The sequence below is a fragment of the Adiantum capillus-veneris genome, chromosome 1, assembly GCF_014529385.1.
Source record: "Adiantum capillus-veneris isolate H3 chromosome 1, ASM1452938v2, whole genome shotgun sequence".
NCBI classification, from domain to species: domain Eukaryota; kingdom Viridiplantae; phylum Streptophyta; class Polypodiopsida; order Polypodiales; family Pteridaceae; genus Adiantum; species Adiantum capillus-veneris.
The window spans coordinates 85,385,151-85,398,266 of record NC_140931.1 but is presented as its reverse complement, the minus strand read 5'-3'; the positions used below and the strand labels follow the sequence as shown (position 1 = coordinate 85,398,266).

At 39.0% G+C, this 13,116-nt stretch overlaps 1 protein-coding gene across 9 annotated transcripts in view; it reads left to right on the top strand.

Annotated features, from left to right (window-relative positions):
• LOC147465092 (O-fucosyltransferase 35-like) overlaps positions 1-4,750 on the top strand; it is a 39,650-nt gene extending 34,900 nt beyond the window's left edge. For all 9 annotated transcript variants that reach the window (XM_086518123.1, XM_086518165.1, XM_086518159.1 and 6 more), the window contains one exon: positions 4,076-4,750. In XM_086518123.1, the coding sequence (XP_086374249.1) occupies positions 4,076-4,301 (226 nt within the window). In that variant the 3' untranslated portion in view covers positions 4,302-4,750. The remainder of the gene's footprint in view (positions 1-4,075) is intronic.
• The last annotated feature ends 8,366 nt before the right edge of the window (positions 4,751-13,116 follow it).

Genomic DNA, 13,116 nt, shown 5'->3' with positions numbered 1-13,116 from the left:
TTCTACAATGTTGCCGATCTACTTTCATGTTCCTGATCGGATTCACTGCAAGAATCAATTAAATGTGCTGCAAAAAGTTGGACCGGATCCTCTATAGAAGAAGAAGAATCGACCGACACTCTAATACTACTATAACTGGCAAGCCACTGGCAAGGCGGTAAATGTAACGAGGACGGGCACCATGTGCCAACAAAATAGGACAGATTGAACAACTTTAAGCACTTCAAATAACAACTGAAATGAAAGAGATGCACAACATACAAGACGGGGAGTGGTGGTGTTCCAACCCAAGAGAGCACCGGCCCCAAACCTTGGTGCCCCTTTCGGTATTTCTTTATATTGCTTGAACTCAATACAATACTTGTACTCCATCCTCCGCACCAGAGACTGAGCGTGCCAGAGACTGAGCCCCTTGCACATATTTAAAGGCCCTTGGCCTATGAAAAGCAGTTACATGAAAAGCTTTAAACTCAAAAGCATTTGGCCCAAAAGCTGGCACTGAAAATCAGCCAGCATAAATCACGGAAATTCGTACAAGTGCCACATCAGCATGTCAGCGTAAATTGCGGGATTTTGTCTTGTCTGCCATGACGTCCGTACAATTGCCACGTCATCATCTACTACGCTTTGTGTGTGTGTGGGTGATTGTCCCGCTTTAGTTTAATCTCCCGAGTCACTTTGGGCCCCATCGGACGGGGTCCCATAAGTTGGTGGGAACTCTTCTTTAAAAATATGCCACTCGACAAGACTTTATAAGTTGGCAAAAACTTCTTCTGCTGCTTCTTTACTTAGGGTTTAGGCCCCTCGGCCTGGATCTGCAGGTTGGCTCCATTCTTCAGTGGCTTGACACGTCAGCATTTTGTGACGCCTACTTTACTGGCTCCCCCTTGCCGTGGTGCGTTTTAGTGGCCCACCGTTGAGCCAACAAAGTCGGCGTTGAAAGCCAGCAGAGCTAACACCAGCAAATCGGAGGAGGAACGACGAGGATGATTGATGGAAGAGCAGCAACAGTGTGAAAAAGGCCACCGTTTCAAAGGCAAGAGTGTCCTCTAAGCCAAATCCATCAAACTACTGCGTTGGGAGGAAAAATCACACTGCAACCACCCCGCTGGAAAAGGAAGGAAAAGAAACCAAGAAACACCAACGAAACAAACCTCGCACAGAGACACATACACCCACAAATGCTGCCACACATGAACCGAACCCTTACACGAGGAAAAACAAGCAACAGTAAAAGAAAAGCAAAATCACACCCCCCCCCCCCCCCCCCCCCCCCCCAACACACACACACACACACACACACACACACACACACACACACACTCACATGCACCCAGCACACATGCGAGAAGAGAACAAGCAAACAGATACAGAAATAAGGATGAAAGCTTTTTCGGGCTTCCCGTCCCCACTTGCCGTCCAGTTCTCTTTTTTACACTAAAAATCCATTTGAGCCCCGTCCCTCGTCCCCCGTCCCGGAATGCGTCGCTTGTGACTATGTAGAAAACTAAGGAAGAACGTAGAAAAGCAAATCGAATCAGTGGTAAAGTGGGGAATGACCAAGTATCAACTCACAAGACTTCTTGTTGGGAATGGTTTTGCACTCCATTTCTCACAAGTGAGGGCAACCCAGCTTCTGGGGAGCTTATATTCGGGAACCCCTACCTAATGGAAAGCGGGTAAAGTCTCATGGGTGACTCATTTCTTGGCCTCAATTTTGAGCACTTTGTCCCATGTAGAAGAGGGCTTGCACAAGCCATTAAAGAGGGTGTGCTTGTAGTAACAGATTCACAAATAGATGTGGATGAAGAGGTCACCTGTATGCTTGATTGTTCTAGAGGAAGGTAGTTGAGGAAAGGGCTTATAGATGAGGTGCACAAATTTATATTATGGTTTAGAACATCTGTAAGTCAAATTCAGTAATTCATGAAATCGAAAGGGAGGATGATTACAGAAGGCATGGTGTTTAGGTGTGATCAGGGAAGTAGGACTAGAGGTTTTGGGCATTAAAAGGCGTGTTCATTTTGCCGAAGGAAATGGGTATTTCATCGTTCTTGGTGGGCCATGGGTAATGTCAGAGAGAGCAATGCTGGACTAGGAGGCAGCTAAAATGATTTGTTGGACTGATGCTAGTTTTAAAACATGGAAGAAATCCAAAGATTCTTCAGAAAGAGAGGTGGAGGAACTGTCTATGGGCGTATCTTGTGAGGATGGAAGCAGTGATTCTTTCATAGAGGATGATCCATAAATTGAGGTCAAGGAATATAAACAATTTGGGGAAGGGACGACTTGTTGGAATAGGAACGACAAGCTCGAGTAAACGGGATTGCCCAAATGCGTTTATAAATTTGATTCAAAATTCTGCAGATGATTGAAAAAGAGGCATAATGAAAAAAGAACCTCAAAGGATCTCAATGGTGGTCATAAAAATGCATGTGTATATCTTATATGGACGTTGAGCCTAGTTCATGAATATTGCTTATACAAACTCTCAAGTCGTTTTAGAACAAGAGCGGGATTGGGAATGGCTCTCTCTATGGAACACGTTCCCTTATTCCAAGGGCTTAAGGGGGCACTCCCTTGTGATTCTGGTGTGTGTACAACGTGCTTTATCCTCGATCTCCATTATGTGCATTGTAACTTGAGCTGGGTACCGCATGCATCTGTGTGTACTGATACTCTGGGTTTAGCGGGCTAGATGATTTGCAGGTCTTGTCAGCAAGCAACCAGCTTGGCTATGCTAATATGCGTAATGCTTGAATTAAAGACACCGATCCAAAGGGATGAGTTTTGGAAATACTAATTCTTGATATTCAGTTCCCAATAGTTAGCAGAAGTAATTATCCACCTTTGCTCATTACCTGTGGAGTGAGAGATACTTGGCTGGTTTTATGAACTAGTTCTGACTCCTGATTAGGAATTTACTCTATGCAAATCTGCACCCATCTCTTGGGCACTCGATGAAATATGGTGTCGTAGCTGTTATGCAAGCTATGCATGACAAGGTGGTCATCTTTGACTGCAATAAGGTTGCATGTTATCAAGTTTCAAGATATTGTTTAATTTGGTTGTGCATTACTACATTCCAGTGATAATTCCATTTCATTTGTGTCGTTGTATGAGTTTAAATTTAAGGATTATGATGTCTCGCATTGTCTGCTCTTCCTGTGAAGGACTTTAAGTTCAGGTTTTTTTACAAATTTCAATTAAGTGAAGCTTCTCTCATTTATTTGCCATCTCTTGAGGTTTTTTTTTTTGAAAAGTGGTTGGCTTGTTTGGTTAGGGTTTGTACTAAATGATGCAAGTTTCAAGTTAGTCTTGCTGCATTACCTTCTTAGATTGAATTTTGTTTTGAGTATGTGCATCACCTGCAGAGGCTGATAGAAACTCAGTTCGCTGGTTTAATAGAGTACATTCAAATCATGAATGAACTCTATACAAACTTGCACTTACTCTTGGGCACTGATGACACGAGTAGGGATGTCATAGCTGTTGTCCAGGCTATGCATGATAAAGGTGATAATCTTATTCTTCTTGTTTCGACAAGCAGCAAAGTTAAGGTCGCATGTGTCAAGTCTAGATCTTCGGTTATGTTTTGGCTCTTCTATGTAGGCTCGTAATAGTATTCAATTCTAGTATTTAGCTTACATTACAGATTCTTTTAGAAGTTGTCGTGTGGAGTCCGTTTTCTAGGATTAAGGCTTTTTGATGTCTTACCCTTGTTACTTTAAAGTTAAGTACTTGTCCAAGTTTAAGTCAAGTAAGCTTCTTTATCTCATTTTGCTTATGCCTTTTCTTAAAGTATTTTTAAGTGAAAAGGGTTTGTTTTCATCTACTTTTGTTTAGTAGCAAATAAAGTGATCTAGTTTTTTGATTTTCTGTTGTCTTGTGTCCCTTGCTTTTGTATATTTGTGAGTGTTTTATCTCCTCTTGTAACTTTCAAGTTCATACGATTCTAACCTTATGAAGGTATATATTTGTCATGAGTTTGTGTTCTGTGCAAATGTTTTACTCGTGAATGTTGTCTTTAAGGTTTATAGCTTTGCTCAAATCTTAACGACCCGGTTTCTTGCAGGCAAAACTTAGTGCGGCTGGTGGATGGGTTGGAGAGTCGAAACATTACATGGGCGACCTTTGAAACGGAGGTTAAACGTTTGCATGCAGATAGGATCGGAGCTCCACATGTGCGGCAGCGGGGGGAGTTCCCGAAGCTGGAGGAAAGTTTCTATGCCAACCCCTACCCTGGCTGCATCTGTCAGAGGAAGCAGGCTGTCCGAAGACTTTTGAAGGGAGATTCTTGATCTTTCTCACTCCTTTTGTCTCTTGCTTTATCGGTATCCTCATGTTTTTGCCCAGTCTCTTTGCTATGAGGACTTTTGACAGGAATTCTCAGCTAAATCCTGCACAATGTTGCGGTTTGTAGCCCGGAGTTCCTTGAGAGGAATCTGCTCCCCTTCTTTAAAGCATTCTTTATCATGCGGAAGAAAGAGTAAAATAAGGCCTTCTTTTAGGTGCTTATATGCTGTGTATAGCCCCAATTTTTTCATTGAATTATGGAAAAAATTCATTAACCCGACCTACAATATTTTTCAAATGTCCATTCCCCTTGTTCAAGCTCCAAGCTTGTTGTAAATTGACGAAGCATTCAGACAGAGGTCTCTTTTTCCCCAGGTTTACTGTGGTTGTAAAAGGAGCTATTACACCATTTGTTTGTAAATTATATATGGTTTTTTATTCTGATTAATGTGGATGTTTATGTGCACGCATTGGAGGATGTGGAGCATGTGGAAGCCAGTACCCCCCAGCTCTGTTGAAGGTCTCGTCGATTTGTAGCCAATTCAGAAAGCAAACCCAGTCAAGCGACATGCTCATCATCAGGTACAATAACGGCATTGCAGGTGATCCCAAGGTATACATAAGAGTCTACCATCTCAATCCGACATCAAGCTAGTGCATATTTAGCCCTATTCTTGATCGACCGATATAAATCACCCCCATATGTGAATTTATGGTTCACTCTTAGTAGGTGCCCCCAATGCATTTCAAATGAAAAAGCTATGGAAACCATTCAGAATGGAAAGTGAAATGAGCGGTTCAAAGGATTTAGAAAGTGAGAAGCCACTTGCTTAGCAATATGAGAATGTGTTCTTGAATCGTATTGGCAATGAAGGGTGTAAGGATTTTGATGTATGTGCATTTCCATTTGCAATTTTCCCGAAGACTTTAGTCTCTTCCTTCTTCCACCAGTATCAGCATCTCGCTTTTTTCCGTTTGTTACATGTGGAGTCAGTAGGTAGTAGAATTGCAGCAGGACAGTTGTGAGGATATGACAAAATCAAGGCTGGCATAGAGGCTCCATAAAGTTTACAATACATGGAATGGAGCGTCATTGTGAAAGTTTTGCCCTGTTGTCCCTTGCAAGAAAGCTCGAGTATCTAAGCTATCAAGTGGTGGGATAGGTAGTAGAGCAAGCAGTGCTCTTGACAACATGATTGTGCTTGCAAAGTCTTTGTGGGTGGATAGACAACACAATCCTCATGGCTCTCAATGGAGCCTAGGCAATATAAATGCTTTGAAAGCAGGATAGATGCTCTATTTTCCCCCCTCTTACAAGCATGTATGATTCACAGACATCATGATAGATCATCAGCTGCAGAATGGCAGCCAATTTTTTCCTTTGAATTGCCTCAACACAGCAAGCTGCACTTAAAATAGCAAGGACCGTCTATTGGACTCAATGTGTGTTCCCCTCTGTGTGTGGTGGTATGCTTGGTTTTGATTGTGCGCGTGGTGGTTGGTGTGTCTGTGTGCGTGCTCACGTGCATGTGCATGTTGCTTTTGTGTGTGTGTGTGTGTGTGTGTGTGTGTGTGTGTGTGCGCGCGCGCGCACTTGTGAATGGCACTGCTCTTACCTCCAACAAGCTAGCGTCCCTTAGAGGTTATAGGGGACGCTGGCTTTCATCTATCCTTAACAGAATGGAAGAGTTTCCAAGCCATACCATGGATGATAGCATTCACGAATACCGAGGCTATTTGGGCATCCCCTAAATAGACAAAAAAAAATAGAGCACCCAAATCTTGGGTTTGTATTTATTTCCACAGAAAACCAGAAGATTCTCTTCTTTATCTCTTCAAAGTCATATATATATATAAAAAAGTAGTGGCCTGTAATAGCAATTTTTTTTGGTAATAGCAACTTTGAGTTTTGGGGAAGTTAGCAACCGCCCCCCAAAAAAAATCCCCCCCCCCCCCCCCCTTGCAGCGCTCTCTCTCTCTCTCTCTCTCTCTCTCTAAAAGAGGGATTTTCAAGTGTTTTTTGCCAAAGAGTTGAATATGCAAAAACTATGCCAATTGCAACGAAGTGTTGAATTTCATTGCCTCGCAAAGTCATAGTCTTAAGTACACCAAGATTTTCTCGACAAGGATTGTGGCAACCTCGTTGGGAGAGCCTCTATTTCATTGTTTTCGATGGATTCTGGTCCTTTGCTTCCGGGTGATCATCATTTTGATTTCAAGCAATCGCATACACATTGCTTGATGCTCACATGAGGGAACTCACAAGGTGGTGGTTGATGAATTGCACAACGATCACGGCTTTGTTGATATACAAGGTTTTAATCAAAGTTTGCTTTCACCAACACCAACTTGACTTACCTAACCACGTTGGTCAATAATTTCATATGCACTTCTCTTGAACAAACAATCTTGGATGAGATTCCTCCATCAGGTTGTCTTGTAGCACACGGTGCTAATACTTCCAATGCTTAGAAGAGTTCATCATGGATGAAGGAACTTAAACCTCCAATTTATAAAGGTGAAGATTGAGAACATAACAAGGATGATGTGAATACTTTTCTTCAAAAGTAAGCGGATGATCGTCATCTTCGAGCTACACAAGATGCCTTTTGGCCTACAAGGATCAATTTAGCCCTTGAAAGCAATGTCTACAAGTGGTGGATGTCTCCTCAACCAACAAAGAAACCCAAGACTTGGGACATTTAAGATTGTGTTCCACGAAGAGTTCTTACCCAACAATGAAGTGTAGAAGAATCGGAAGGCATGTGACTATTGTTACATGCACAATTTATTTTTAACTAGTTATATCTCCAAGTATATTATCCTTAAATTGGGTGAATTGGATGAGAAACAAAGTTTGAGATTTTCTTTTTTACTTACTTGCATCTTGAAGATGCAATTTTAAAAGCTTTGGTATACAATGCAAACAAGCAAGAGTTGCACAAGGACCTTGTTCATCATTGATAGACAATTCCTGTCTCCAATATAGAGTATGCCAAGAGGGCCAAGGGCCCGAGGGGCTCTTTATCTGCTCTAAATTGAAAAAGAGCCACAAAAGAGAACTTATGTTTTTATTGCTTATTGAATTCATGTAAAAAGCGAGATTGTCCTATACTTTGGACCATGGAGCAACATCATGTCACAAGAAAGGACCATCTACTAGAGCGTTCATAGCTATATGACATCTCATATTTTGGATTTTGTTTTTTGAACAATCGAGCCCTAGTTGTTACAAGTCGCAATTTAAATAGATGGTATTCATTTGTATGCTTACTATTTTTACTCCTCTACTACGATACTATTTATCAGGACACTATGAGTGCAGTTTGCGTTAGCTCCCATCATATGTAGATCATATTTTGGCTATCCAAATAGGAAGCATTATACAACAATATGGGTATCGATTGTTTAAGCGTAAAGATGTTGGTCCATCAGATTGTGGAGTTGAATTTTCTTTGGATCTCGTTCAGTTTAGTATAGTCAGTCAACACAAGGTTCTTCTTCTTTTCAGGAGAACAACACAAGTTTTGGGACTTGTTCTATGTGTAGAAGGTAAATGTACTCGTGGACTTAGCCACACAGTACTAAACTTTCTTATGTGTCACATGCAAGTCCAACATATTATCCACTTGAATAATTTGTGGTAGTATGTAAGAATTCTACATTTTCGAAAGAATTTGCTTCAAGATAGGAGCAATAAGTTTGTTCAGAGGGGGCATCTTGACAGATGTAAGCCCTTCTATTAGTTTGAGATCCCTTTTGGCCAAGGGACAATCTCTCTAGAGATTCTTGTTGTTAGTATGATTGCAATTACACAGTTCAAAAATAATTAACCTTGCTATGAGCAGGTAGTTAGACCTAATGTATCTCTCTGGAGGTTCTTGTTGTTGGTATGATTGCAATCACACTGTTCAAAAATATTTAACCTTGCTACGAGCAGATAATTAGACCTAATGTAAGTTTTTTTTAATAAATAAAATGGTACTTTTAGATAGAGATTTTTCACTGATGTTTTTGATGACAAAAACCCTTCTTTAACACTAGTTCACGAATGTAACAGGACATAAAAATTTCCTTTCAAGGTTTTGAAAAAAAAAATCTTCTTGAATATGTGTGAAGTTTCAAGTGTCCTGACATGAGGCTAAGAACCCATTCTACATGGGAAAAATAGGTATCATGCATATTTCTTGATTCCTAGGTCATGACTTCTAAAGCCAATGAAGTGCCGCATTTGACTATAAACAACACACGTATGCAGTTTGAGTTAGCCTCCATCATATGTAGGATCATATTTTGGCTATCCAAATAGGAAGCATTATACAACAATATGGGTATCGATTGTTTAATCATAAAGATGTAGGTCCATCAAATTGTGGAGTTGAATTTTCTTTGGATCCCGTTCAGTTTAGTATAGTCAGTAAACACAAGGTTCTTCTTCTTTTCAGGAGAACAACACAAGTTTTGGGACTTGTTCTATGTGTAGAAGGTAAATGTACTCGTGGATTTAGCCACACGGTACTAAATTTTTTTATGTGTCACATGCAAGTCCAACAAATCATCCGCTTGAATAATCTGTGGTGGTATGTAAGAATTCTACATTTTTGAAAGAATTTGCTTCAAGATAGGAGCAATAAGTTTGTTCAGACGGGGACATCTTGACTGATGTATTAGTTTGAGATCCCTTTTGGCCAAGCGACAATCTCCCTAGAGATTCTTGTTGTCAGTATGATTGCAATTACACAGTTCAAAAATATTTAACCTTGTTATGAGCAAATAGTTAGACCTAATGTTAGGGAAAATCTCTCTGGAGGTTCTTGTTGTCATATGATTGCAATCACACTGTTCAAAATTATTTAACCTTGCTACCAGTAGATAGTTAGACCTAATGTAAGTTTTTTTTAATTAAAAAAATGGTGCTTTTAGATTGAGATTTTCACTGATGTTTTTGATGACAAAAACCCTTCTTTAACACTAGTTCAAGAATGTAACAGGACATAAAAGTTTCCTTTCAAGGTTTTGGAAAAAAAAAACTCAATACTTCTTGAATATGTGTGAAGTTTCAAGCGTCCCGACATGAGGTTAATGCTAAGAACCCATTCTACATGGGAAAAATAAGTATCATGCATATTTCTTGATTCCTAGGTCGTCATGACAAGCTTCTAAAGCCAATGAAGTGCCGCATTTGACTATAAAGAACATGTTTTCATGATTAACCCCATGCTACGCCACAAAGATTTTTTCACGTAACCAATCTATTTTTGCCATTAACTTCAAATGGATTCCTAATGTAAGTGTACAGTTTCTATAACCCCACATTTTTTTGATTGTGCATATAATTAGATACAAAAAGTGCATTTTTGTATTCAACATATCTATCATCAATGTATGCATGACTACACCCATATCTAATTGTATATATGCTTTATATCAATATACCTTAATAATTCACCTTCATACTAAAACCCAGAAAGCATAAAAAACATCTATACATGTTTTTGTATGACAAATCTAGACATAACTACAAAGCCCAAAAACTGCACAAATGAAAAAACTGGCTTCCACATTGTGGCCATCTCAATCTCTTTAAAAAGTATGTACTTATAACCAAATTGGTATTATATGGTTAAGCTTGGACCTAAGGTACCAATTGACCATGTTCATTGAGGAAATTGAGTATTATTGAACATAATACATTTCTAACTCAAAATGAGTCCAATTTTTGTGAAATGACTTTTTTTCTCTTGACTTTGTGTTGTTAGTTATTGGGGTTATTAGATGTCCCAAAACTCAAGAAAGATGCAATAAATAGTGATGAGTCTATATGTACAATCAAACTTGTTTTTCTATTGCATACACATTGCCAAAAAATAGATCAAAGTGTAAATTTCGTCCATAAATGTGCATGGCATGATTTTCATAAATAGGCCATAACTTCAAATACATAAGGTATCCATGAATTATAATATTTGATAACTTTTATAATGATGAAAGATACTTATGTAGCACCCCATAATTCACTAAGATGCATTTTAGGGTGGTCTATGGCTAATTCTATGAAAAATGTGCAAAAACAACACACTTACACGCGTTTTTGGCATAGTTTAGGGTGAAAAGTGCTTATGAAAGACAATTCTAGAGATTAACTCCATAGCCCAAAAAATTCCAAGGTTTTTTTAGCTCATAAGCGATCTTTGTGGATATCAAACACTCTAAGACCTCATTGGCATCCCTTGTAATAATTCTAGGAAATTGCTTTGGTTAAGAAAACATAAAACTATCCAAGGCCATAAAAGTGTCCTATTACCAATCTAGTTTTAAGGGGGAGTAATGTTGGGACAAGGATTCTAGTAGCTACCAGTCTATAGGAATAGGGAGCTATAATATCAAGAGTTGTACCTAGTATACGGATTGTCAAAATAGAAAAATGAGAATCTATTTGAGGGTAGTTGGCTGGAATTATAGAGGTGCAATTCAAGAGGTGGGACACGGTTAAGGATCATGAGAGAGAGAGAGAGAGAGAGAGAGAGAGAGAGAGAGAGAGAGAGAGAGGAGGAGGAAAAGAGAAGAGAGAAGTTTGAACATTGTAGGAACTATTCCACCAAGATGAAATTTGAGCTACAAATATTGAAATGTTATTTTGAGGTTTAGCCTATTATAAATAATCTTTTAGTATAAGCCATATTATTCTATAGTTGTATTATGTTTGAATTGGGTCACATTAAGTCCTAATGCCTTAATGGTCCTCCTAAAATTATAGGATGATGCGGTCGAGTCATGGCCTTCGCTTCAAGCATGAGGCGGATTCACTCTCTCTCACCCACACCCACTGTAAATTTTTACTCTCTGTATTTTCTTTGTAAAATCTGGAATTGGCTAAATCATGCAATTAAATGGTGAGCCATTTCAAAGTCCGCACATGCCTATCAATGTGATATATTTGTAAAAGATTTAGAAAACACTTAAAGACCTACTTGTGAAGAACCACCCATGAAAATATACAATAGCTAAAGCATAGACACAAAGTTAAGCATTTGCATGGAAAAATGTACATATGTATATAAATATGGGCATGTACATGTATTTATAAATGAAAAAACAAGGAAGGTGATAGAGTAAGAGACAGAGAAAGAAATGGGGAGGGAGATGCTCTTTGCTCAGCTTAGCCTAACTCTAGGGTGAACAAACTTTCTCCCTTGTAAATGTTGTGATTTCAAAGCATCGGTCATAAAAGTGAAGGAGCCCCCTATTGCACACCTCCTACATACATGACTGTCAAGCATAAAGTTTCTCATTGACTAAAATCACCTATTGGCTTATCAAGACAAGTGTACTCCATATGACTCGCATACTCACTGGTTAGCAATGTATATACACTCACACTTTATTCACTACATAAAAGCACAACCAAATCAATTCTCAGAAAAACCATTTTCTTGGCCTTGACTTGTTTGTGCTTTTATGTACATACAGTCATACTTTATTCACTACATAAAAGCCCAAAAAATAAATCACTTCTCTAAGGTCAAATTAGAGATACAACTGGGATAAATGCAAAAAAGCTAAGCTATTTGCCAAGATTTATAACTAAAATGCACAAGTTTTAACCTTGAAAATTAAAGATCAACCGAATTACAATGGTCATTTTTCATTTTCAACCAAGGTATTTGCACTTCAAATCAGAGTATGCGAGCACTGGAAAGAAAAAAATCGTCATCACCTCATTGAAAGCTACCTCCTATGGTTGTTTATAGAGCTTTGGTCGACTTGAGTCTTGCATCCTGAACAGTGAAACCTTTTAGAGTATTCATTTAAGGGCAGTTAAAGCTTATATAACACCATTTGTCAACATTTCTTTGCATTCTAAAAACAAAGTTCACTTCCAAAATCATGAGCACCTCTTGTTTGTGTGTGTGTGTGTGTGTGTGTGTGTGTGTGTGTGTGTGTGTGTGTGACCTTTGGTAGTTGATAGCTCACACACATTTTTCAATTGAAATATCAAATTATTCAACAACTACCCTTGCAAACACACCTTGCATAGCAAGCCGATGGACTAGTAAAGAAAATCACCACAACTGTATGGTAGACCGTAGGATGACACAAAAATATACAGGAGAAAACTCCTTGGAATTTCAACAAGAAGGCAATAGACTCGAGAAGATCAAGAATCGAAAAGACTAGCCGCCTTATATCTAATTATAAAGATGAACTCCTTACTAGTTGCTTTGGAAAGTTACTAAACACGAGGATTTTTGTGCTTCCAAATTAGCCACATGACTGATTGAGCAGAGGCTGATTGGTGGGATAAGTAAAAAGAGTAAATGAATGCTCTGATCTGGGGCTCACGAGAATTTCCTATGGAGACAATATTAAAGGTAGATTTGGTATTCAACAAGGCAAAGGGCATTGTGAGGGCTTTTGCACAATAAGTGACATATATGGCATTGAGATGCATAGAATGACATGGACCATAGCCCTATGAAAGAGACTAGCTCCACAAAATGGTGGCTACCAAGAGTCTGGATGGCATCAATACCTTGCCCACATGATAACAAACAATTTTTAAAATCATGAGGTCTACCTAGTTTTTGTTGGCTTATCTAAACAAATGAACTCGTGTCAAGTCTCCTCTCTTATTTGCCAAAAAAGAGAGGGAGTACACTTTGCATGTCTTATTTTGCAAAACATGAGATAGTACGCTTTCATATCTATACCTTCTAAATATGACCATTCTAAAAATCTCACTACCTTGCAATGCTATTCAATGTAACCAAGTGAACAAACACTTTGGGATTTTAGTTGATCAAGACTGGTCAAGCAATG